The sequence below is a fragment of the Mytilus californianus genome, unplaced genomic scaffold (assembly GCF_021869535.1).
Source record: "Mytilus californianus isolate M0D057914Y unplaced genomic scaffold, xbMytCali1.0.p SCAF_11, whole genome shotgun sequence".
NCBI classification, from domain to species: Eukaryota; Metazoa; Mollusca; class Bivalvia; order Mytilida; family Mytilidae; genus Mytilus; species Mytilus californianus.
Window position 1 is genome coordinate 32,850,532 of NW_026262593.1, and position 27,750 is coordinate 32,878,281.

Genomic DNA, 27,750 nt, shown 5'->3' on the forward strand with positions numbered 1-27,750 from the left:
TAAGTGGTTTTATGCATACAGGCCCTGACACCTAAAGGCCTACAGTGCTAAGTATTACGAATAGATATCTTAACTTAAGTGGTTTTATGCATACCGGCCCTGCATGACACCCAAAGGCCTACAGTGCTTAGTATTACAAATGGATATCTTAACTTAAGTGGTTTTATGCATACAGGCCCAGACACCTAAGGTCTACAGTGCTTAGTATTACGAATGGATATCTTAATCTAAGTGGTTTTATGCATACAGGCTCTGACACCAAAATGTCTACAGTGCTTAGTATTACGAATGGATATCTTAACTTAAATGGTTTTATGCATACAGGCCCTGACACCAAAATGCCTACAGTGCTTAGTATTACGAATAGATATCTTAACTTAAGTGGTTTTATGCATACAGGCCCTGACACCTAAAGGCCTACAGTGCTTAGTATTACAAATAGATATCTTAACTTAAGTGGTTTTATGCATATGGGCCCTGCATGACACCTAAAGGCCTACAGTGCTTAGTATTACGAATAGATATCTTATCTTAAGTGGTTTTATGCATACGGGCCCTGACACCTAAAGGCCTACAGTGCTTAGTATTACAAATAGATATCTTAACTTAAGTGGTTTTATGCATACGGGCCCTGACACCCAAAGGCCTACAGTGCTTAGTATTACAAATGGATATCTTAACTTAAGTGGTTTTATGCATACAGGCCCAGACACCTTAAGGCCTACAGTGCTTAGTATTACGAATGGATATCTTAATCTAAGTGGTTTTATGCATACAGGCCCTGACACCAAAATGCCTACAGTGCTTAGTATTATGAATGGATATCTTAACTTAAATGGTTTTATGCATACAGGCCCTGACACCAAAATGACTACAGTGCTTAGTATTACGAATAGATATCTTAACTTTAGTGGTTTTATGCATACAGGTCCTGACACCTAAAGGCCTACAGTGCTGAGTATTACGAATAGATATCTTAACTCAAGTGGTTTTATGCATACAGGCCCTGACACCAAAATGCCTACAGTGCTTAGTATTACGAATAGATATCTTAACTTCAGTGGTTTTATGCATACAGGTCCTGACACCTAAAGGCCTACAGTGTTTAGTATTACGAATAGATATCTTAACTTAAGTGGTTTTATGCATACGGGCCCTGCATGACACCTAAAGGCCTACAGTGCTTAGTATTACGAATAGATATCTTATCTTAAGTAGTTTTATGCATACAGGCCCTGACACCTAAAGGCCTACAGTGCTTAGTATTACGAAAAAGATATCTTAACTTAAGTGGTTTTATGCATACGGGCCCTGACACCAAAAGGCCTACAGTGCTTAGTATTACGAATAGATATCTTAACTTAAGTGGTTTTATGCATAAGGGCCCTGACATCTAAAGGCCTACAGTGCTTAGTATTACAAATGGATATCTTAACTTAAGTGGTTTTATGCATACAGGCCCAGACACCTAAAGGCCTACAGTGCTTAGTATTACGAATGGATATCTTAACTTAAGTGGTTTGATGCATACAGGCCCTGACACCAAAATGCCTACAGTGCTTAGTATTACGAATAGATATCTTAACTTAAGTGGTTTTATGCATACGGGTCCTGACACCTAAAGGCCTACAGTGCCCTTTGTTTGTTTACGTCATTGTCCTCTGGTCTTTGGTTGATTATTGTCTCATTGGCAATGATATCAAATCACTTTATTTTTAAAATTCATCATTAATTATGTTAATTTCTTTATAATATTTATTAAACTGAAACAATAAAAACTTATTTCATTCAATTAGACTAAGTGTAGAAATAAAAAAAATTCTACCTGGTGCTATATATAGGTGCAGGATCCTGTCATACGGATTTTAAACAAAATTATTAGGGTCGGTTGTAAAGTGTGTTCACTCAAGTTTGAAACTCTTAATGGATATATATAACAACCAATGAATTCAATTAAAGAGTTTAATGCAGTGTGATTAATTTTCAGGAATTCATGATTAAGATAAAATATGGAAAACATGTCCTTACATAAATTTGATCTAATAAGAAGATCACAATCGGTGACAAGAAAAACCCAGATAAAACTTGGAAATCAGAAAATTAAATTCATAAAAAAATTACTTCATCACTGTATATGAATTCATTACTAATTGAAAAAAAAATGCCAATGACAAGTTTTGTGTCACCCAGATTTAATTTTAGTTGAATAATTTCAGTGACCTATTCCTTATGACTTACATTTATCTTTTTAGTAAACTCACCTACTGGCTTCCTTCCCTGGAGGACTGTTAGTTGATGTATCTGAAAATTTAAACCAATTCATTAAACAAAAGTATGAAACTGTTGAAATGAGCATCCAGGTTAAAATCCATTTGAACTACCATCTTGAATGGATTCCTTATTCTGACTGTTTAATACATTTTTTAAATTTGAGCTTTATAAAAAAAAACGGAGAATGCAATATTATCTTGAAAATAAAATTACTTAAAACTCTGTCATATCTAAACAAGATACTTTTGAAATACATGAACTGTTTATGATACCTGTTCAGAAGAACAACTACCATTATTACAGAATAGGATGGCATGACTTTTTGCTTCTTTTCAGAAGCTGCACATGCTGCATGCATAGCAAATTGTTTAATTGATTGGTTGGCACATATGTTTTTGTTTTCTTTTTTACTGTTAAAATGAAAATAAGAGCTTTTCAAGTACTGATTCTTATAGCATGTTCAGATTTTCTTTTATAATATACCATTTTTAGTTCTCTGGTCAAGGTAAAACTGGGGTCTAGGTGGCAGAGTGGTCAAAGTAGTTCAACTACTGTATCACTAGCCTGTCAACATGGCAGGTACCTTCGACTCTAATCTTAATTGACTAGGATTGTCAGTTTTCTTGTCAAAGGACTTGGTTATCTCCGGAGACTCCTGCTTCCGTCACCAAATATAAAGTGTCAGCCACAAAATAGCCAATAGTGCTGAAAGTGGCATTAAAACACCAAAAATCAATCAATCAATCAATATAAAATAACAGGGGGCTGGGGTTAAGATCTTTAATAAAATGCTTCGCTGGGCGCAGCTTGATACGACCGCAGAGGTCGAACCCTGAACAGTTGGGGCAAGTATGGACACAACATTCAAGCTTGATACAGCTCTGAATTTGGATTGTGATTAAATATTTGACACAGCATAGGTTTCTGACACAGAAAGAATGTGGTCTAAGAACTTCAATTTTTTTTTAATTTACCTATTATGGTCCAATGTCCAAAATCAAAATACATGGTTAGATTCAGCATATCAAAGAACCCCATATATTCAATTTTTGTTGAAATCAAACAAAGTTTAATTTTGGACCCCAACTTGGACAAACTTGAAAACTGGTCCCATAATCAAAAATCTAAACACATGTTTAGATTCAGCATATCAAAGTACCCCAAGAATTCAATTTTTGTTAAAATCAAACTAAGTTTAATTTTGGACCCTTTGGACCTTAATGTAGACCAATTTAAAAAACGGGACCCAAAATTAAAAATCTAAAAACATGGTTAGATTTGGCATATCAAAGAACCCCAATAATTCAATTTTTGATGAAATCAAACAAAGTTTAATTTTGGACCCTTTTGACCTCAATATGAACCAATTTGATAGCAGGCCCACAAAATAAAAAATCTAAATACATGGTAAGATTCAGCATATCAAAGAACCCCATATATTCAATTTTTGTTGAAATCAAACAAAGTTTAATTTTGGACCCCAATTTGGACCAACTTGAAAACTGGGCCAAAAATCTAAAATCTAAATACATGTTTAGATTCAGCATATCAAAGAACCCCATATATTCAATTTTTGTTGAAATCAAACAAAGTTTAATTTTGGACCCCAACTTGGACCAACTTGAAAACTGGGCCCATAATCAAAAATCTAAACACATGTTTAGATTCAGCTTATCAAAGAACCCCAAGAATTCAATTTTTGTTAAAATCAAACTAAGTTTAATTTTGGACCCTTTGGACCTTAATGTAGACCAATTTAAAAACGGGACCCAAAATTAAAAATCTAAATACACGGTTAGATTTGGAATATCAAAGAACCCCAATAATTCAATTTTTGATGAAATCAAACAAAGTTTAATTTTGGACCCTTTTGACCTCAATATGAACCAATTTGATAGCGGGTCCACAAATAAAAAATCTAAATACATGGTTAGATCAGCATATCAAAGAACCCCAATAATTCAATTTTTGATGAAATCAAACAAAGTTTAATTTTGGACCCTTATGACCTCAATGTGGACAAAGTTGATAACGGGGCCCAAAAATCAAAAATCTAAATACATGGTTAGATTCAGCATATCAAAGAACCCCATATATTCAATTTTTGTTGAAATCAAACAAAGTTTAATTTTGGACCCCGATTTGGACCAACTTGAAAACTGGGCCCATTATCAAAAATCTAAATACATGTTTAGATTCAGCATATCAAAGTACCCTAAAAATTCAATTTTTGTTAAAATCAAACTAAGTTTAATTTTGGACCCTTTTGACCTTAATGTAGACCAATTTGAAAACGGAACCAAAAATTAAGAATCTAAATACACGGTTAGATTTGGCATATCAAAGAACCCCAATAATTCAATTTTTGATGAAATCAAACAAAGTTAAATTTTGGACCCTTTGGACCTCAATGTGGACCAATTTAAAAACGGGGCCCAAAATCCAAAAACTTAATACACGGTTAGATTCAGCATATTAAAGAACCCCAAGAATTCAAGAATAAAACCCCATTGAAATTGATCAAGAAATAAGCAATTTATACGAAGTATCTTCTTTTGCACAATACTGTGCAATTGAATATTTCTTGCTATTGTGCAATACTGTACAATTGACAATTTCTTGCTATTGCGCAATATTGTGCTATTGGATATTTCTTGCTATTGCGCAATACTGTGCAATTGAAGATTTCTTGCTATTGCGCAATACTGTGCAATTGAAGATTTCTTGCAATTGTGCAATACTGTGCAATTGAAAATTTCTTGCTATTGCACAATACTTATTATATAATAATTTACACATCCTGTTTGGTGTGTATCTCCTACCATATCATTACTATTTGCTTTTAAATATTAATCAGAAATAACCAACTTAAAATGGAAAATTTTAAAAGAAAAAAAAAAGGAAAAAAAGAAAAAAGAAGAAAAAAAAAATCCCCCCCCCTAATTTTTTGAACCCCCTTATGATTCATCACCCCCAAACTCAATCCCAGCCTTCCCTTTGTGGTATGGTACCTTGCAGTACAATTTCAGAATGATCCATACACTTGAACACAAGTTATTGTCTGGAAACTAGAAAAATGCTTATTTTTGGCCCCTTTTTGGCCCCCAATTCCTAAACGTTTCGGGCAATTACCCCCAAACTCAATTCCAGCTTTCCCTTTGTGATATGGAACCTTGTAGTACAATTTCAGAAATATCCAAACACTTACACACAAGTTATTGTCATGAAACTAGAAAAATGCTTGTTTTTTGCCCCTTTTTTGGCCCCTAATTCCTAAAATTTTGAGGCAATTACCCCCAAAATCAATTACAGCCTTCCCTTTGTGATATGGAACCTTGTGGTACAATGTCAGAGAGATCCATACACTTACACACAAGTTATTGTCTGGAAGTTACAAAAATGCTTATTTTTGGCCCCTTTTTGGCCCCTAATTCCTTAACTGTTGGTACCATAACCCCCAAAATCAATCCCCACCTTCCTTTCGTGGTATTGAACCTTATGGTAAAATTTCATGGAGATCCATTCACTTAAACTAAAGTTAGAGTGCGAAAACCAATGTGTCTTCGGACGACGCCGGACGACGCCAGACGACGACGACGACGACGACGACGCCAACGTCATACCAATATACGACCAAAAAATTTTCAATTTTTGCGGTCGTATAAAAACAACTAGTTTAATGATGCCACATGTTGATCCGGGGAAAAAATACTTTATTTTTTTTAGGAATTCAGGATGACACCCCCTCCTACTGCTCCTCTTTATTAAATTTAGTGTGCATGAACCTTAAATTAGATTTTATGTCTGAATGTGATGTTGAAAATATCTTGCTCATCAAACTTCAAATTTAGGAGAATACATTAATATCTAATTTATATTAAACCTTCATTCTGACATGAATATTCTTAAAAGTGGTCCCTAGCGAAAATTACTTGTTTTTCTTTGATTATAGACAGAAAATGTGCCAAAGTACATGTTCTTCTCGGGGACCTTCAAATTGTATGAACATGACAAAAAAATAAAGTTCCTTTTTAAAATATTTTGACCTTACCATTAACAGTAACTGCAGGGGTTGGAATACTTGTATCTCCTTTATCAGTAGTAGGAACAGAACTAGGAATAGAAGTTGTCTTTCCTGGGAAAGGTGTGTTTACAGTTGGTTGTAGTTTGCAAGTCCTTTTTGTTCTGAAATCTCCTTGCTGGTTGACAACATACGGATGTTCACATCTGGAAAAATATTTATATGATAAATATTTAGTGTATTACTATAAGGAGAGACCCATCAATTCAATTCCTATGTTATAATTAAATGAAATTTTAACTTAATAAATTTTATAACTGTTTCACCTTGAATTTAATGTGACTGATGCCATATATAGTATAATACTGAAATTCAATTGTACATGTCTTGTTATTCTTCCCACAAAATTTCATCCCATATTTAAGCTAGTAAACATCTACATCTAGAAAAATAAAATGCTCTGCAGGGCGCAGCTTGATACGACCGCAGAGGTCGAACCCTGAACAGTTGGGGCAAGTATGGACACAACATTCAAGCTTGATACAGCTTTGCATTTGGATTGTGATTAAATATTTGACACAGCATAGGTTTCTGACACAGAATGAATGTGGTCTAAGAACTTAAAAATTTTAAATTGGACATTCACCTATTATGGTCCAATATCCAAAATCTAAATACATGGTTAGATTCAGCATATCAAAGAACCCCAAGAATTCAATTTTTGATGAAATCAAACAAAGTTTAATTTTGGATCCGTTTGACCTCAATGTGGACAAAGTTGATAACGGGGCCCAAAAATCAAAAATCTAAATACATGGTTAGATTCAGCATATCATGAACCCCATATATTCAATTTTTGTTGAAATCAAACAAAGTTTAATTTTGGACCCCGATTTGGACCAACTTGAAAACTGGGCCCATAATCAAAAATCTAAATACATGTGTAGATTCAGCATATCAAAGAACCCTAAGAATTCAATTTTTGTTAAAATCAAACTAAGTTTAATTTTGGACCCTTTGGACCTTAATGAAGACCAATTTGAAAATGGAACCAAAAATTAAGAATCTAAATACACGGTTAGATTCGGCATATCAAAGAACCCCAATAATTTAATTTTTGATGAAATCAAACAAAGTTTAATTTTGGACCCTTTGGACCTCAATGTGGACCAATTTAAAAACGGGGCCCAAAATCCAAAAACTAAATACACGGTTAGATTCAGCATATTAAAGAACCCCAAGAATTCAAGATTAAACCCCATTGAAATTGGTCAAGAAATAAGCAATTTATACGAAGTATCTTCTTTTGCACAATACTGTGCAATTAAATATTTCTTGCTATTGCGCAATACTGTACAATTGACAATTTCTTGCTATTGCGCAATATTGTGCTATTGGATATTTCTTGCTATTGGGCAATACTGTGCAATTGAAGATTTCTTGCTATTGCGCAATACTGTGCAATTGAAGATTTCTTGCTATTGTGCATTACTGTGCAATTGAAAATTTCTTGCTATTGCACAATACTTATTATATAATAATTTACACATCCTGTTTGGTGTGTATCTCCTACCATATCATTATTATTTGCTTTTAAATATAAATCAGAAATAACCAACTTAAAATGGAAAATTTTAAAAGAAAAAAAAAAGGAAAAAAAAAAATCCCCCCCCCAAATTTTTTGAACCCCCTTATGATTCATCACCCCCAAACTCAATCCCAGCCTTCCCTTTGTGGTATGGTACCTTGCAGTACAATTTCAGAGAGATCCATACACTTGAACACAAGTTATTGTCTGGAAACTAGAAAAATGTGTTTTTTGGCCCCTTTTTGGCCCCAAATTCCTAAACATTTAGGGCACTTACCCCCAAACTCAAACCCAGCTTTCCCTTTGTGATATGGAACCTTGTAGTACAATTTCAGAAAGATCCATACACTTACACACAAGTTATTGTCCTGAAACTAGAAAAATGCTTGTTTTTTGCCCCTTTTTGACACCTAATTCCTAAAATATTGAGGCAATTACCCCCATCATCAATCCCAGCCTTCCCTTTGTGGTATGGTACCTTACAGTACAATTTCAGAGAGATCCATACACTTGAACACAAGTTATTGTCTGGAAACTAGAAAAATGCTTATTTTTGGCCCCCAATTCCTAAACGTATCGGCAATTACCCCCAAACTCAATTCCAGCTTTCCCTTTGTGATATGGAACCTTGTAGTACAATTTCAGAAAGATCCATACACTTACACACAAGTTATTGTCATGAAACTAGAAAAATGCTTGTTTTTTGCCCCTTTTTTTGCCCCTAATTCCTAAAATTTTGAGTCAATTACCCCAAAATTCAATCTCAGCATTCCTTTTGTGATATGGAACATTGTGGTACAATGTCAGAGAGATCCATACACTTAAACACAAGTTATGTCTGGAAGTTACAAAAATGCTTATTTTTGGCCCCTAATTCCTTTACTGTTGGTACCATAACCCCCAAAATCAATCCCAACCTTCCTTTTGTGGTATTGAACCTTGTGGTAAAATTTCATAGAGATCCATTGACTTAAACTAAAGTTAGAGTGCGAAAACCAATGTGTCTTTGGACGACGCCGACGACACCAACGTCATACCAATATACGACCACAAAATTTTTTTTGCGGTCGTATAAAAATTACTTTCATCTAAAAAGCAAGTGAGTCTTAAAGCCAAGAAAGTCCCATCTGCTGTCCCCAAATAATATAAACAGAAATGGTTAAGGTGATGTTTTGAAGTGAGAAATCCCTCAAAATCACTCAGATCAAAAACTAAAATAGCAGGTGTACAACATCTCGTCCAGTAGAAGGATTTGTTCAAATTTGGTAAAAATACTGTCATTAAACCATTTTCAAACATTTGCAGATTTACAAGAAGAATACAGAAAACGATGATGCAAGATGCAAAATTAATCCATGTATTGCATAAGCTGAACGCTGTCAGACAACGCAGAAATTGAAGTGTAAGAAAATCTCAGTTTGTAATTCATGTTAGCAATGCAATGTACCAGCATAATATCATACCTTCATTATAAGACTCGACTCGGAATAATCACAAAATACCTATATTTTAAAATAAATAAAATAAAATGCTTCGCTGGGCGCAGCTTGATACGACCGCAGAGGTCGAACCCTGAACAGTTGGGGCAAGTATGGACACAACATTCAAGCTTGATACAGCTCTGAATTTGGATTGTGATTAAATATTTGACACAGCATAGGTTTCTGACACAGAAAGAATGTGGTCTAAGAACTTCAATTTTTTTAATTTACCTATTATGGTCCAATGTCCAAAATCAAAATACATGGTTAGATTCAGCATATCAAAGAACCCCATATATTCAATTTTTGTTGAAATCAAACAAAGTTTAATTTTGGACCCCAACTTGGACAAACTTGAAAACTGGTCCCATAATCAAAAATCTAAACACATGTTTAGATTCAGCATATCAAAGTATCCGAAGAATTCAAATTTTGTTAAAATCAAACTAAGTTTAATTTTGGACCCTTTGGACCTTAATGTAGACAAATTTAAAAAACAGGACCCAAAATTAAAAATCTAAAATCACGGTTAGATTTGGCATATCAAAGAACCCCAATAATTAAATTTTTGATGAAATCAAACAAAGTTTAGTTTTGGACCCTTTTGACCTCAATATGAACCAATTTGATAGCGGGCCCACAAATAAAAAATCTAAATACATGGTAAGATTCAGCATATCAAAGAACCCCATATATTCAATTTTTGTTGAAATCAAACAAAGTTTAATTTTGGACCCCAATTTGGACCAACTTGAAAACGGGGCCAAAAATCTAAAATCTAAATACATGTTTAGATTCAGCATATCAAAGAACCCCATATATTCAATTTTTGTTGAAATCAAACAAAGTTTAATTTTGGACCCCAACTTGGACCAACTTGAAAACTGGTCCCATAATCAAAAATCTAAACACATGTTTAGATTCAGCATATCAAAGAACCCCAAAAATTCAATTTTAGTTAAAATCAAACTAAGTTTAATTTTGGACCCTTTGGACCTTAATGTAGACCAATTTAAAAAACAGGACCCAAAATTAAAAATCTAAATACACGGTTAGATTTGGCATATCAAAGAACCCCAATAATTCAATTTTTGATGAAATCAAACAAAGTTTAATTTTGGACCCTTTTGACCTCAATATGAACCAATTTGATAGCGGGCCCACAAATAAAAAATCTAAATACATGGTAAGATTCAGCATATCAAAGAACCCCATATATTCAATTTTTGTTGAAATCAAACAAAGTTTAATTTTGGACCCCAATTTGGACCAACTTGAAAACTGGGCCAAAAATCTAAAATCTAAATACATGTTTAGATTCAGCATATCAAAGAACCCCATATATTCAATTTTTGTTGAAATCAAACAAAGTTTAATTTAGGACCCAACTTGGACCAACTTGAAAACTGGGCCCATAATCAAAAATCTAAACACATGTTTAGATTCAGCATATCAAAGAACCCCAAGAATTCAATTTTTGTTAAAATCAAACTAAGTTTAATTTTGGACCCTTTGGACCTTAATGTAGACCAATTTAAAAAACGGGACCCAAAATTAAAAATCTAAATACACGGTTAGATTCAGCATATTAAAGAACCCCAAGAATTCAAGAATAAAACCCCATTGAAATTGATCAAGAAATAAGCAATTTATACGAAGTATCTTCTTTTGCACAATACTGTGCAATTGAATATTTCTTGCTATTGCGCAATACTGTACAATTGACAATTTCTTGCTATTGCGCAATATTGTGCTATTGGATATTTCTTGCTATTGCGCAATACTGTGCAATTGAAGATTTCTTGCTATTGCGCAATACTGTGCAATTGAAGATTTCTTGCTATTGTGCAATACTGTGCAATTGAAAATTTCTTGCTATTGCACAATACTTATTATATAATAATTTACACATCCTGTTTGGTGTGTATCTCCTACCATATCATTATTATTTGCTTTTAAATATAAATCAGAAATAACCAACTTAAAATGGAAAATTTTAAAAGAAAAAAAAAGGAAAAAAAGAAAAAGAAAAAAAAAAAAATCCCCCCCCCCAAATTTTTTGAACCCCCTTATGATTCATCACCCCCAAACTCAATCCCAGCCTTCCCTTTGTGGTATGGTACCTTGCAGTACAATTTCAGAGAGATCCATACACTTGAACACAAGTTATTGTCTGGAAACTAGAAAAATGCTTATTTTTGGCCCCTTTTTGGCCCCCAATTCCTAAAAGTTTCAGGCAATTACCCCCAAACTCAATTCCAGCTTTCCCTTTGTGATATGGAACCTTGTAGTACAATTTCAGAAATATCCAAACACTTACACACAAGTTATTGTCATAAAACTAGAAAAATGCTTGTTTTTTGCCCCTTTTTTGGCCCCTAATTCCTAAAATTTTGAGGAAATTACCCCCAAAATCAATTACAGCCTTCCCTTTGTGATATGGAACCTTGTGGTACAATGTCAGAGAGATCCATACACTTACACACAAGTTATTGTCTGAAAGTTACAAAAATGCTTAATTTTGGCCCCTAATTCCTTAACTGTTGGTACCATAACCCCCAAAATCAATCCCAACCTTCCTTTCGTGGTATTGAACCTTATGGTGAAATTTCATGGAGATCCATTCACTTAAACTAAAGTTAGAGTGCGAAAACCAATGTGTCTTCGGACGACGCCGGACGACGCCAGACGACGACGACGACGACGACGACGCCAACGTCATACCAATATACGACCAAAAAATTTTTAATTTTTGCGGTCTTATAAAAACTCATATTTACATATGGTCCAAATCTGATTGGTTGAATTCGTAGTGTTACCCCAAACATTAATAAATTGCTTCGCCGAGCACTGCTGGTTACGACCGCAGAGGTCCAACCCTGAACAGTTGGGGCAAAAATGGACACAATATTAGTTTGATACGGGTCTGAATTTGGATTGTAATTTAATATTTGACACATAATAGGTTTCTGAAACATAATACCTGTAGTCAAAGAACTTAGAATTGGTTATATGATTTGGATTTATATTCAATTTTTTTAATTTCTGAAATCTGAAATGAGAAAAAAAAAGTCCCCCCTCACAATTTCTTTTTTCTCCCCCCTCCCCCCAATTCCCCCCCCCCCCCCTTTTCCAAAAAAAAAAAATTCTTTGCCTCAAGATATGGTCATAATCTCAATTCAAATTTCCAATGGAGTTTGCAACCATAATTACCCATTTAAATATATCATAAAAGGCTTAAAATAGAAAATGAAATACATAATCATGGCTAAAATTAATATAATAAATATTCCTTAATCAGCATTTTCAAATAGTAACTTCTAAAAATAAATTGACAGCTAATCACCTCAAGACAATACATTTCTTTATACATAATTTAAAAGCAGTGTAAAGGAGGATATCCAAACATAACATTGTACTTTTTTTCAATTTTCCATTAACCAGGAAACCCTTGTTTTCCCCCCTTTTTGCCCCTAATTCCTAAAAGTTTTGAGCCATAACCCCCCCCCCCCAAAGCCAATCCTAACCATCCCTTTGTGGTATGGAAACTTGTGGTATAATTTCAGAGAGATCCATAAACCGTTCAACAAGTTATTGTCTGGAAACTAGAAAAACGCTTATTTGGGCCCCTTTTTGGCCCCTAATTCCTAAACTGTTAGGACTATAACCCCCAAAATCAATCCAAATCCTCCTTTTGTGGTTATAAACCTTGTGTTTAAATTTCATAGATTTCTTTACATTTACTAAAGTTATTGTCTGGAAACCAAATGTCTTCGGACGACGATGACGACGACGTGATACCAATATACAACCGCAAAATTGTTTGCGGTTTATAAAAACCATACCGTATAGTCGGCTATAAAAGGCCTCAACATGAAAAATGGGAAAAAATTAAAACGAGAAAACTACCTGCCTATCTATAACAAAACAATTTACAAATAAATGGAGAATGTGTCCCCATGGACACAGATGATGCCCCCGCGCATGTATACAACATTATAAAGGGACATAACTCAAGAACAATAAAAGTGACGCTACCAAAATTTGTACTTGATCTTAGTTTTGTGGTAATAAATATTGTGTATAGGTTTCATTTTAGGTTGGGGCAAACTTAAGTTACAGAACGGAAACTCAAAATTTTGCAATTTTTCGATTTATAAAGGGGCATAACTCAATAATGTTTAAACTGACACTACCCAAATTCAACTTGATCTGTGTTTTATCAGTGGAAGGCAAAATTAAACATTGCATTGTATAAAGCATTGATTGTAGTTGATTTAACTATAATCATGGACAAGGGGCATAACTCTAGAACGGTTAAAGTGACGCCACCAATATTCAAACTTGATCTGTGTTTTGTGGTAATAAGCATTGTATATAAGTTTGATAACATTTGGTTGACATGGTTGAGGCAAACTAAAGTTAGAGAACAGAAACCAATTTTGGGACGTACGGACGTATGTTTGTACGTACGGACAGACGGACAAGGGTAAAACTTTATGCCCCCTCCGCTTCGGCGGGGGCATAAAAACAAATATAACAGATATGAACCAACAACAGCCACTAAACTACAGAGCCTGACTTGTGACAGGCATATAAAGAATGTGGCGGGATTAATTACATGTTGTGACAACCAAATACATGGGTTTACATGCAGAGTGAATGCACTACTGAGATATAAAGTTTAGACAATTAGACAGTACATAAAAGGTGACTCATGTGCATGTTTCTGACTTTCAAAGTGTCAAACTAGTGATTTCAAGTAATTTTATAATTTTCAACATATTTTGAATGTTACTTTTGGTCATTTAATCTAAATCTATTGTGCAAATAATTATAAAAATCCATACCAACCATTTTTGTAATCCAGATCTGAATGATCAATCTAAGAGATTAGATTATATATCTGATCAAGTTTTCAAATTGTTAAAAATAATAAAGATGACAATGACACAAACTGTGAAATTGTTATGGACTTAAAAAAATAATAAGTAAAATTCTCCTATGGTGCTATTTTTTTTTTAAATCAATGCAGGGGTTAAAAAATCCACTAACCCGACGTCCGGGACTTGAGCATTTACGCCTCGGGCAATCAAATGTTTTAACCCAATATGCCAGACGGACTAGTAACAAAAAATTCTTGGCGTTTCCAAAATAGAAAGTGGAAAATCCCTTCATCACTATTCTATCTTAGCCAATCAGATTCAATTACGTCATCCGAGATTCCAAGAATTTGAACTGGTTTGTACAGATCCTGTTATACATATTTTAAAAATAGAACAAATAACTCTGGGGGCCCGGTTTCATGTATTGATCCCAATTCTCGTACTTTAAGTATCGATTTCTCAGTACAACAGTACAAGGGGTGGGGCAATACAGTGCGTACTGTTGATGTAATCCATGCAACCAAATATTTCTAAACATTTTAGTACGGGCACCTCAGGAACTTCGTCAGTTTTAAAACGAAAAACTGTAGATGAAACTGAGGGGTAATGAGACTGACAATTCATCACCCAAAAATGCCAAATACGACCGGAAAAAGTGGAATATATAGTATCCCGGAAAGAAAGATTCCCCTGGGCAAGGTCGGCCGTGTTGCTGATGAAAAAAAAGAGAATATTGCCATTATTTTCCCGAGCACGCCAATAAAAAGTCTGTGTATGGGGGAAGAACTAAGTTAGGATAAGCACCACTGTTTGTCATGTTTGTTTACCAACAGAATAAAAAGCAGGTCAACAAAAATTATTAAATACAGTGTATAATGCTGCCTTCAGAACAAGGGACACCCACTTTGTAATTATGCAGCAAACTCTGATTTGTAAGGCATTCTCGGGCTAGCAGGTCAGTTTTGATGGACTAGCAGTTCTTCCAACAGGGCTAGTAAAATCCTGCTGCAAATAAATCCTGGGCTAGTTACTTGTAACAAAATTTTTTAACCCCTGCAATGAAATCGAAAAATATAATTGAAAAAGGAGTAAATTCTATTCTAAAAAGTTAAACTCTCCTATGGTACAATTTTTTTTAAATCAATGAAATCAAAAATGTCATTGAAAAAAGAGTAAATTCTATTAGGCCTCAAAATGATCCCCATTTCTAGCTTTAAATTCAAATAAGGATTTATTGACCAATATCACAATGATACATAGGTAAAACAATGACTAGTTCAAAAAATTTACATATTACCCTTCTTTTTATGACAAAACAAATGTTTTGATTTTCAACCAAAAATCAATGAAAATGGGTAAATTTAGGCAGATTTTTTGGAGTGGAAACACAGCATGCGTCAACAAAAAAGATGTTTTAATATAATGTTTGTTATAACATTTTACATAACTGACTTAAATATTTAGGTTGTCAAAGCCTGCACTCTTTGTTTCCTAGGCCTATACTTGGTTGAAATCAAGATGATTTTGTAAATTTTCACCAAACTCTAGTTTTGGCCCATTTGGGTTGTAATTAGATATTTCACAAAGTCTCTTTATATGACATACAAACAAAGCATCTCTGACATACGAAAACCAAATGTTTACTTACTTGGGCTGTTGTTCACATTTCCCATATCCAATCTGGTCTTTGTACTTATCATCTGAACACTTTAAACAGCTACCTAAAATAAGTTTTTTACGATTTAAATATTTCATTTAAGGATAAGGAAAAAGATTGTAAAGGGTCTGCAAATTTGCTCTGCTGAAATTCTCAATGCTAATATATTAAGATATTCACTTGACATTTAAAATTATTATTCTTAAAATGCTATATTTCAGCCTTTTTTGTTGTTGGGCTTCAAAAGCTTTCATAGGTCTATGGCCACTAAAACTATTGGTCATATAATATCATAATTAAAGATTAAATGCATCTCAATAAACAACAAATATCTGTGATATTTTATAATATTTTTTCTAACTTTCTTTTCCTACAAATAACAACCTTGTTTGATCATTTTTAGGTATGAATCAAAAATTCGTTAGATGCTTAATTAGATATTGATTTGAAAAAAACATAACACACTTCACAGGAATTGATTAGAATAAAATTGACTTTGAGAAATGATCATAACATCAATAAACTGTTAACACAGAGATATGTCTCGCCTTTTTGTAATTTTGATAATGCAAATGTTGAAATTAAAATAGCAATACTTTAACATGTATGCAAATATTCGTAGTCAATGAACCTTGACTAACATGACTAAAGGTACATGGCTAAACAATCTCCATGGAAATGAGATGTGCCAATGCTAATACAACTGCATACCAAATACCATTGACTAATCATAAGTCGTTCCCTTTAAACAAACCTAAACATAAACATTATTAACCTGTAAACTATGTAAAAGTTTCAAAGTCGTTGAACCATGATGAGGGGGTTGGGCTATATAATCTCTATGGAAACCAGACTTGCAAATCCCAATAAATTTGCATACCAAATATCATTGACTTAACATTACCAAATATCATTGACTTAACATTAGAAGTTCATCTTAAACTGATCTTATCACAAAGTAATAAATGTAAACTAAGCAAAAGTTTCAAAGTCAATAGACCATGACTGAGGGGGCGAGGCCACATATTCTCCATGGAAATGAGATGTGCCAATGCTTATACAACTCCATACCAACTAGACATCATTGAGATGAGAGCCATCTCTGTGGGCCCCGCTGACATTTAACCTTGTCCTAGGAAGTTATACTTGACATTATGACACACCCTCTGGTGTTGGTTAATATACATGTCAAGTATAAAGTATGAAATTATAACAGTTCTCTAGATATAGAACGGACACAATTTGTTACAGACGGACAGACTGATCACTATAGGGCAACCAGCCACTAGGCTGGGCCCTAATTAACATTGGCCTACCACGCAAAGGTTTCAAAGTCAATAGATCATGACTGAGGGGACAGATCATTGTAATGGAATTCTAACTTGATCTATAACTTGTCATGGTGTAAACTACATAAAAATATCAAGTCAAAATCTTCAAGCATGATGAAAAAAACTGTTGAAAACTGATTATTTAAGTGAATTTTCAATGTCCAACGACCATAACTCTGCACAAAGTCATCAGACCGGAACAAAATTTCAACTTGATCTGTGACTTGTCATGATAAAACTATATACTAATTATCAAATCAATATCTTTAAGAATGAAATACAAACCTACCACTAAATTCTTCAAACAATTTACCAAAGAAATGGAAAAACATCCAAAATGTCATTTTGTCTTTTAAAATTTGTTTAAAAAATGAGTTATTTCCCTTTGAACATAAATCTTCTAATTAATAAGTATAATTCTAGGGAAAGGGCTAAACAAAGTGAAAAGCTAAAATCGTGAAAATTGAACTTGACCTGTAACTTGTCATGATAAAACAACAAACCAAATATCAAATCAATATCTTCAACCACGAAGAAAAAAAGTCTGGAAAACTGATTTGCTGGACTGACAGATGGACAGACAGACGGACGGAGTGCAAACCTTAAGTCCCCTTCGACTTCGTCGGTAGGGGACTAATAACTTGCTTCAAATTACATATGATTAAATAAACTGTTATCACAGAGATATGTCTCGCCTTCTTGTAATTTTGATAATGCAAATGTTGAAATTAAAATAGCAATACTTTAACATGTAAGTTATGCAAATATTCAAAGTCGATGAACCATGACTGAAGGTACATGGCTAAACAAACTCCATGGAATGATATGTGCCAATGCTAATACAACTGCATACCAAATACCATTGACTTATCATAAGTCGTTCCCTTTAAACAAACCTAAACACAAACATTAACTTGTAAGCGTGTAAAAGTTTAAGTCAATGAACCATGATCAGGGATGGGGCTATATAATTTCCATGGAAACAAAACTTGCAAATGCCAATACATTTGCATATCAAATATCATTGACTTAACATTAGCAGTTCATCTTAAACTGATCTAATCACAAACCAATACATGTAAACTAAGCAAAAGTTTCAAAGTCAGTAGACCATGACAGAGGGGGCGGGGCCAAATATTCTCAATGGAAATGAGATGTGCTAATGCTTATACAACTGAACACCAATTAACATTGGCCTATCACTAATGGTTCCCCTTGAACTGACCTAATCACAAACTAATACATGCTAACTTAGCAAAATTTTCAAAGTCTATAGACCATGACTAAGGGGGTGGAGCCAAATAATCTCCATGGAAATGAGATATGCCAATGCTTATACAACTGCATATCAAATATCATTGATCTACCACTAGTGGTTCCCCATAAATTGACCTAATCACAAACTAATACATGTAACCTATGAAAAGTTTCAAAGTCAATAGACCTTGACTGAGGGGGCGGGGCCAAATAATCTCCATGGTAATGAGATGTGCCAATGCTAATACAACTGCATACCAAATATCATTGACCTACCACTAGTGGTTCCTCATGAACTAGACCTAATCACAAACTAATACATTGTTGACACCGCTGTCGCCGCCGCCGCCGTCGCCGGAAACAGCATACCTATGTCTCGCTTTTTGACTCTGTCAAGGCGAGACAAAAATGAGATTTAGCTATAAACAGAAATTTACAAAAGTCTTAATCTGTGAATTATGAATGCATATATAACATCTCCTACTACTTTCAACAGGTGAAATACATATACTACATTGCAACCCACCTGGATGTAATGCAATTAGTATACAGATAATTCTTAAAAGTGCTATGTTTTGTTAAAAAAAAAATATTTGCAAGAAAACTATGAAAGCATTCTGACACAACAGCATAATAACATTAAAAATACCTATTCTGAAACTAAATCAGAAATTTTAACATTCAGAAGATGAAGACAGCATTGGAAAAGATCTAGAGTTGGCCAAAGTTTGCTTTACACAGATTTCTTTGTGGGAGACCCAAAAATAAAATTGCAATATATAAATGTATATATAATAAGTCAATGTGAATTTCAGACAAATATGTACTACAATATGTTTGAAGAAGACTATTTTAAACAATAAATTCATCTATAGTTTGCCTAGTCATGCCGCATGTTATGTTAATCTGAACAATCATAACTCTTTGATCTGTGCCAGATATTTATAGTATTGAGTCAGTTTACTTGTTAACACTTAGAGCAAAAAAAATCTGTACAAAATTTGTAGTTTGATCATCAAATTTTCAGCATATTTGTAATTTATCATTTTTCTCTCCCTTTAACATTTTTTAAATAATTTGAAATTTTAACGTTTTACTGATTTTCCAATGGCACAAACCTGTGCCTTTTTTAAAATGTTCTTGTAAGTGTTCATCAAACCCATTAAAAAGCTTTTTTAAGAGCAATTATTATGTAATTATATATGCTTTTTTCTAAATATGATCAATATTAGTCTCTTTTGTCTCTTAGTAGTGTGTTCGCCTCGAATGTGGGAGATTGTGGGTTTTAACCCAAAGACTGTAAAATTGGTATTTTCTGCCTCTCCTCTAAGTATGCGGCATTACGGAGCAAGAGCAATGACTGGTCTGCTCAAAGTCAGAATAATGAGTCTATTTAGGGTGACATTCTTTCCTGCAGTGTTTTACCTTGTGACCTGGCCTGTTAAAACTCTTGCTCAGCGTCTCAGTCAACTACAAAGTAGGGTTCATGCTCATGTCGCATTAATATGTTCTCGTCATGAATATGCATTTTGTTTTCCACTGGACATTAAACAGCCATTTAACATCCATTTAAGTATGATCAGAAAGAAGAGATAAATAGAATTTTGAGTTATGTATCTTACCATTCAATACAAGTTCAAATCCAGTTGAAGAGCAAGGGTTTTCCGACAATTTACACAGCTTTGGATCACTACCAATGTAACCTCTCGATACATCACACTGACATTCTGGATTTAGGTTATTTAAACATTCTTTTGGATTCATAAGTTTGGCTTCTGAAAATTGGTTTAAAAGAATATATATTCCGGTATACATAACTAAATGTTTGCATTTAATAGTATGAATCCCTGACTACCGTTCCTAATGTGAGATTCATAAATCTTAAATGCAATTTCAAATCATGTTGCAAATTAAAACATCTCTGAAAAATCTTCTCTTTTTTGGTACTTATAAAAAATATAACAAAAGGAACAAAAAATGTATTGTATATTTTAGCTTTCAAATCCTTCAAAGTATTTATTCACTTTAACATGTACAGCATAAAACAATGTTATAACATTTATTTTTCTTAGCATGTGAGTTTTGTTGCAAGGTTTTCAGTTATCTTTTTTTGACAAACTTCAAGTTAGTGACCATCAAAATTTGAATTGTCCAATTAAGTGCTTGCTTGAAAATTCTACTTAAAATTTCCTCAATATATTGAAGCTGCTATGCCATAGAGAATATGAGATTCACTGATACTGACACAGTATATTTTTACACACACAAAAAATTCTTTCCTCAATACAATTAGTGACTTAACATGCAGAGAGAACTCAGAAATAAATATTAGGGTTAAATGCGTATAATATGTACTTTTAATTTTCCTGAAATTACATTTGTTCAAATTAAATATTGATAAAATTAAGATGATATTGATTTTATATTTTTTTTTATAATTCTACTAAAATAGCCAGGTCTCATCTATTAGACTGGTCCATCAAAATATGCCACAGTAACCTACCAATAATCATATTAAGATTGGCCAATATTATTACATTTGCTATTATGTAAGAAAGTAATGTAGATGAAGTTATCAAACAAAGTTGATATTCTAATTTCTGCAATTAAACCTTCACTGTGACTCACTACTTTATTTCTAACTCCTGGTTTGTCAAATTAACTTATTTTTCGGTATAATCAAACTGCATGGACATGATGGATATCCATGTATAGTCTAGAGAACTGAATTACTTAAAGAAGTTTTGTCTAAAACATTTATCACTGTCTGTGAAGATATTAAACTTCTATAATGTTAAACAAAGTCCAAGTCAAATCAGTTGGTTCTTCATTAAATAACATCTACATGTTTTGATACATACCTTCAGTACATACACATATTTCATCTGGATCTTTACAAATATTATCAGGTGGTTCAGAAAAAAATGCTGAATCAAATTTCTCTACTGAGATTGGCCTATCTAATGGACATTCAACACATGTGTCCTTTCTACCATCACCAAGTGTACAGGGTACAAATATAAAATCTGAAAATACATTTATAAGCTAAAATTTCTAATAAACAGACAGGAAACAAAATATTTCAGGAATTTATCAACCCTTACCATGTTGGTACCACAATTTGACGGGTTAGGTGCCATTTTTGGTTTTTGGCCTCCCATGGTGTTTTATAGTTTCAAAGGGAGGTTTGTCACCAAATATTTCAGAGAACATACTTCTGCATACTTAAGCTATTTTTCTACTGCATTCAGCATAATTAAATGACTGAATGAAAAATAGACATGTGGGGTTCCAAAAATGTCATTTTTAATGGGGTATATGGACTGAACTTTTTGCACTCACACACGTAATTCAAGGAACACGGAAGCGAGAAGTCCAGAAAGGTTCTAAACATTCAGAAATACTGTCTTCTGTAAGTGTTTTCGGAAGATGTGGGCAATGAATTGGCTTCTTCCAGTTTGAAGACCATGTTCACTCAAAAGTTCAGAATTTTTACCATTTTTGACCTCAATGGCCTCCCATAGACTGTAGTAAGGAGTTGTATTCTTCCAAAGGTATCATGTGTTCCCTAAGGGTAAAGTTGCTTCCCAAGGAAAACTTAGATACTCTCTTGGCAAGACAAAAAAAAACTCACTTACAAGCATCCCATCTGTTCAGCAGTTCTTGAGAAAAGTGAAATGGAAATATGTGTTAATATTTTCATCAAACATATTGAATAATACAAAGTATTGGCAAAGTAGGTGTCAACAGATTCAACGAGTGTTTTTTTATGTTAGTTACAGCTCATCAGTGTCAAGGTGCTGACCAAATATGAAGTCATTCTATTCTGTTGTGCTTGAGAAAAGTATTTTATCTAAAAGATATGTGTATTGTGTTGAAATTTATGCTTACTTCTAGGACATACAATTCCAAGACATGAAGTATTTGTATCATCTGGCATGTCTGGATAGAACCTTATTCTGCTTCTTTTTTCACTGGAAACACTCAAAACCTGAAAATAACATATTGTTCATGTATGTAAAATTTAATTACCAAAACATGATCACGATTAAACGGTTAAGATTTAAAACTTTATAATAAAATTGAGAATGGAAATGGGGAATGTGTCAAAGAGACAACAACCCGACCATAGAACAGACAACAGCAGAAGGTCACCAACAGGTCTTCAATGCAGCCAGAAATTCCCGCACCCGGAGGCGTCCTTCAGCTGGCCCCTAAACAAATATATATACTAGTTCAGTGATAATGAACGCCATACTAAACTTCAAATTGTACACAAGAAACTAAAATTAAAAATAATACAAGACTAACAAAGGCTAGAGGCTCCTGACTTGGGACAGGTGCAAAAATGCGGCGGGGTTAAACATGTTTATGAGATCTCAACCCTCCCCCTATACCTCTAGCCAATGTAGAAAAGTAAACGCATAACAATACGCACATTAAAATTCAGTTCAAGAGAAGTCTCTTTAACTTTATTTTAAATAAAACCACCACATATCTAATTCCCTTAGACTATGATTGCCGCAGAAACGAAAAAATGTACAAATTACTGTTGTCTTATACATGTACTGTATGCCTCACATGAACAATGACGAAGAAAGTGAACTAGTCTTTAATTTTTCGGTATTTAAAGCTCTACAACTTTGTATTTGATTTGGCTTTCCAACTGTTTTAATTTGAGCGCCACTGATGCGTCTTGTTTAGAATAAACTCTCATCTGGCATACAAAATTTGAAGACTGGTCTCTTTGATGAGTTTTTAAACCATGCTGTTTATGTCTTAATATAGCTTTACACTCAATCCATTGGATGTAATATACTGATTGAAATTCTAGTCTAGGAAAGCATCTTTTAATTATTAGTTAGAATTGACTTTGAGCTAGCTTTCATTAACTGTGATTTCTCATACATGAAGATCTGATCAATACTTTGAGGCTTTTTTTATCATTTTTGGGGGCTTTTGTGTGCTTGTTGCCAATCTGATGAGTAAATCCTTTTCCAAGTTTTTAAAGTTTGTTCTTATGTTGTAGGATGTGCTTTTACACCACTGTCCAAGGTTGGGGAGAGTTGAGCACTTTTAAGAATTTATAATAACTTGAGTCAATAAGTATCAAACGCTGCTGTAGTACATTCAGATTTCTTATAGTCACAAACATGTTTAATAACCCTGGCACATTCTTTAGATACCTGTCCCAAGTCAGAAGCCTATAATTCAGTGGTTGTAGTTGGTAGCTATCTGCCTAACATGTATTTTTTTTCATTTGTTTGCTTTTTTTAGGATAAAGCAGGCCATTGGTTTTCTCTTTTGAATTGTTCCATTATTTCACATTTTGATATGCTTGGGCATTTTATACATGTAGCTTACTATACCATATGAATTTAGCTCATTGTTGAGGGTCATGCCATGCCCTATAGGGTTCACATCCTCCTCCTTTGGTGGATAGTTGTCTCATTGGCAATCGTACCACATCTGCTTATTTCAAATCTTAAGAAGATCATTTCAAAATATATGTACATACATCATGTACATAATTCATATTGAAAAATTACAAAAAAATTAAATAAAATGCTCCGCAGGGCGCAGCTTGATACGACTGCAGAGGTTGAACCCTGAACAGTTGGGGCAAGTATGGACACAACATTCAAGCTCGATACAGCTCTGAATTTGGATTGTGATTAAAAATTTGACACAGAATGAATGTGGTCTAAGAACTCAAAATTTTTGAATTGGACATTCACCTATTATGGTCCAATATCCAAAATCTAAATACATGGTTAGATTCAGCATATCAAAGAACCCCAAGAATTCAATTTTTGATGAAATCAAACAAAAAAGTTTGATTTGGACCCTTTTGACCTCAATGTGGACAAAGTTGATAACGGGGCCCAAAAATCAAAAATCTAAATACATGGTTAGATTCAGCATATCAAAGAACCCCATATATTCAATTTTTGTTGAAATCAAACAAAGTTTAATTTTGGACCCCGATTTGAACCAACTTGAAAACTAGGCCCATAATCAAAAATCTAAATACATGTTTAGATTCAGCATATCAAAGAACCCTAAAAATTCAATTTTTGTTAAAATCAAACTAAGTTTAATTTTGGACCCTTTGGACCTTAATGTAGACCAATTTGAAAACGGAACCAAAAATTAAGAATCTAAATACACGGTTAGATTCTGCATATCAAAGAACCCCAATAATTCAATTTTTGATGAAATCAAACAAAGTTAAATTTTGGATGCGCAATATTGTGCTATTGGATATTTCTTGCTATTGCGCAATACTGTGCAATTGAAGATTTCTTGCTATTGCGCAATACTGTGCAATTGAAGATTTCTTGCTATTGTGCAATACTGTGCAATTGAAAATTTCATGCTTAGCACAATACTTATTATATAATAATTTACACATCCTGTTTGGTGTGTATCTCCTACCATATCATTATTATTTGCTTTTAAATATAAATCAGAAATAACCAACTTAAAATGGAAAATTTTAAAAGAAAAAAAAAGGAAAAAAAGAAAAAAAAAGAAAAAAAAAAATCCCCCCCAAATTTTTTGAACCCCCTTATGATTCATCACCCCCAAACTCAATCCCAGCCTTCCCTTTGTGGTATGGTACCTTGCAGTACAATTTCAGAGAGATCCATACACTCTCTTTTGGTTTAATTTGGACCCTTTTGACCTCAATGTAGACAAAGTTGATAACGGGGCCCAAAAATCAAAAATCTAAATACATGGTTAGATTCAGCATATCAAAGAACCCCACATATTCAATTTTTGTTGAAATCAAACAAAGTTAATTTTTGGACCCCGATTTGGACCAACTTGAAAACTGGGCCCATAATCAAAAATCTAAATACATGTTTAGATTCAGCATATCAAAGAACCCTAAAAATTCAATTTTTGTTAAAATCAAACTAAGTTTAATTTTGGACCCTTTGGACCTTAATGTAGACCAATTTGAACACAGAACCAAAAATTAAGAATCTAAATACACGGTTAGATTCTGCATATCAAAGAACCCCAATAATTCAATTTTTGATGAAATCAAACAAAGTTAAATTTTGGACCCTTTGGACCTCAATGTGGACCAATTTAAAAACGGGGCCCAAAATCCAAAAACTTAATACACTTTTAGATTCAGCATATTAAAGAACCCCAAGAATTCAAGAATAAAACCCCATTGAAATTGATCAAGAAATAAGCAATTTATACGAAGTATCTTCTTTTGCACAATACTGTGCAATTGAATATTTCTTGCTATTGCGCAATACTGTACAATTGACAATTTCTTGCTATTGCGCAATATTGTGCTATTGGATATTTCTTGCTATTGCGCAATACTGTGCAATTGAAGATTTCTTGCTATTGCGCAATACTGTGCAATTGAAGATTTCTTGCTATTGTGCAATACTGTGCAATTGAAAATTTCTTGCTATTGCACAATACTTATTATATAATAATTTACACATCCTGTTTGGTGTGTATCTCCTACCATATCAATATTATTTGCTTTTAAATATAAATCAGAAATAACCAACTTAAAATGGAAAATTTTAAAAGAAAAAAAAAAAGGAAAAAAAGAAAAAAAAAGAAAACCCCCCCCCCCAAATTTTTTGAACCCCCTTATGATTCATCACCCCCAAACTCAATCCCAGCCTTCCCTTTGTGGTATGGTACCTTGCAGTACAATTTCAGAGAGATCCATACACTTGAACACAAGTTATTGTCTGGAAACTAGAAAAATGCTTATTTTTGGCCCCTTTTTGGCCCCCAATTCCTAAACGTTTCGGGCAATTACCCCCAAACTCAATTCCAGCTTTCCCTTTGTGATATGGAACCGTGTAGTACAATTTCAGAAATATCCAAACACTTACACACAAGTTATTGTCATGAAACTAGAAAAATGCTTGTTTTTGCCCCTTTTTTGGCCCCTAATTCCTAAAATTTTGATGCAATTACCCCCAAAATCAATTACAGCCTTCCCTTTGTGATATGGAACCTTGTGGTACAATGTCAGAGAGATCCATACACTTACACACAAGTTATTGTCTGGAAGTTACAAAAATGCTTATTTTTGGCCCCTTTTTGGCCCCTAATTCCTTAACTGTTGGTACCATAACCCCCAAAATCAATCCCAACCTTCCTTTCGTGGTATTGAACCTTATGGTAAAATTTCATAGAGATCCATTCACTTAAACTAAAGTTAGAGTGCGAAAACCAATGTGTCTTCGGACGACGACGACGCCAACGTCATACCAATTTACGACCAAAAATTTTTTAATTTTTGCGGTCGTATAAAAATTCTCTTAATTCACCTTTTGTAACTGGAAGAAAAGATAATCCAAAAGTTAACTCATTAAAAAGCTCAGTCAATATTTAATAAATAGAATCGAGAATCCAGGAAGTCAAGCTACTTTGTCAACCAATTTTTATACGACCGCAAAAATTTTTTGCGGTCGTATATTGGTATGACGTTGGCGTCGTCGTCGTCATCGGCGTCGTCCGAAGACACATTGGTTTTCGCACTCTAACTTTAGTTTAAGTAAATGGATCTCTATGAAATTTTACCATAAGGTTCAATACCACAAAAGGAAGGTGGGGATTGATTTTGGGGGTTATGGTACCAACAGTTAAGGAATTAGGGGCCAAAAATAAGCATTTTTTGTAACTTCCAGACATAACTTGTGTGTTAGTGTATGAATCTCTCTGACATTGTACCACAAGGTTCCATATCACACAGGGAATGCTGGGATTGATTTTGGGGGTAATTGCCTCAAAATATTAGGAATTAGGGGCCAAAAAAGGGGCAAAAAACAAGCATTTTTCTAGTTTCATGACAATAACTTGTGTGTAAGTGTATGGATCTTTCTGAAATTGTACTACAAGGTTCCATATCACAAAGGGAAAGCTGGAATTGAGTTTGGGGGTAATTGCCCTAAACGTTTAGGAAAAAGGGGCCAAAAAGGGTGCAAAAATAAGCATTTTTCTAGTTTCCAGACAATAACTTGTGTTCAAGTGTATGGATCTCTCTGAAATTGTACTGCAAGGTACCATACCACAAAGGGAAGGCTGGGATTGATTTTGGGGGTAATTGCCTAATCTAACCGTGTATTTAGATTCTTAATTTTTGGTCCCGTTTTCAAATTGGTTTACATTAAGGTCCAAAGGGTCCAAAATTAAATTTAGTTTGATTTTAACAAAAATTGAATTCTTGGGGTTCTTTGATATGCTGAATCTAAACATGAACTT

The 27,750-nt window shown here is 33.8% G+C and overlaps 1 protein-coding gene across 3 annotated transcripts in view; it reads right to left on the reverse strand.

The window, feature by feature from the left end:
- Positions 1-27,750, reverse strand: part of LOC127719913 (uncharacterized) — a 74,175-nt gene that overhangs the window by 38,699 nt on the left and 7,726 nt on the right. For all 3 annotated transcript variants that reach the window (XM_052226281.1, XM_052226279.1, XM_052226280.1), the window contains exons 3-8: positions 22,384-22,483; positions 21,354-21,518; positions 20,115-20,267; positions 15,896-15,968; positions 6,323-6,498; positions 2,262-2,301 (exon numbers count right to left, since the gene is read on the reverse strand). In XM_052226281.1, the coding sequence (XP_052082241.1) occupies positions 2,262-2,301; positions 6,323-6,498; positions 15,896-15,968; positions 20,115-20,267; positions 21,354-21,518; positions 22,384-22,483 (707 nt within the window). The remainder of the gene's footprint in view (positions 1-2,261; positions 2,302-6,322; positions 6,499-15,895; positions 15,969-20,114; positions 20,268-21,353; positions 21,519-22,383; positions 22,484-27,750) is intronic.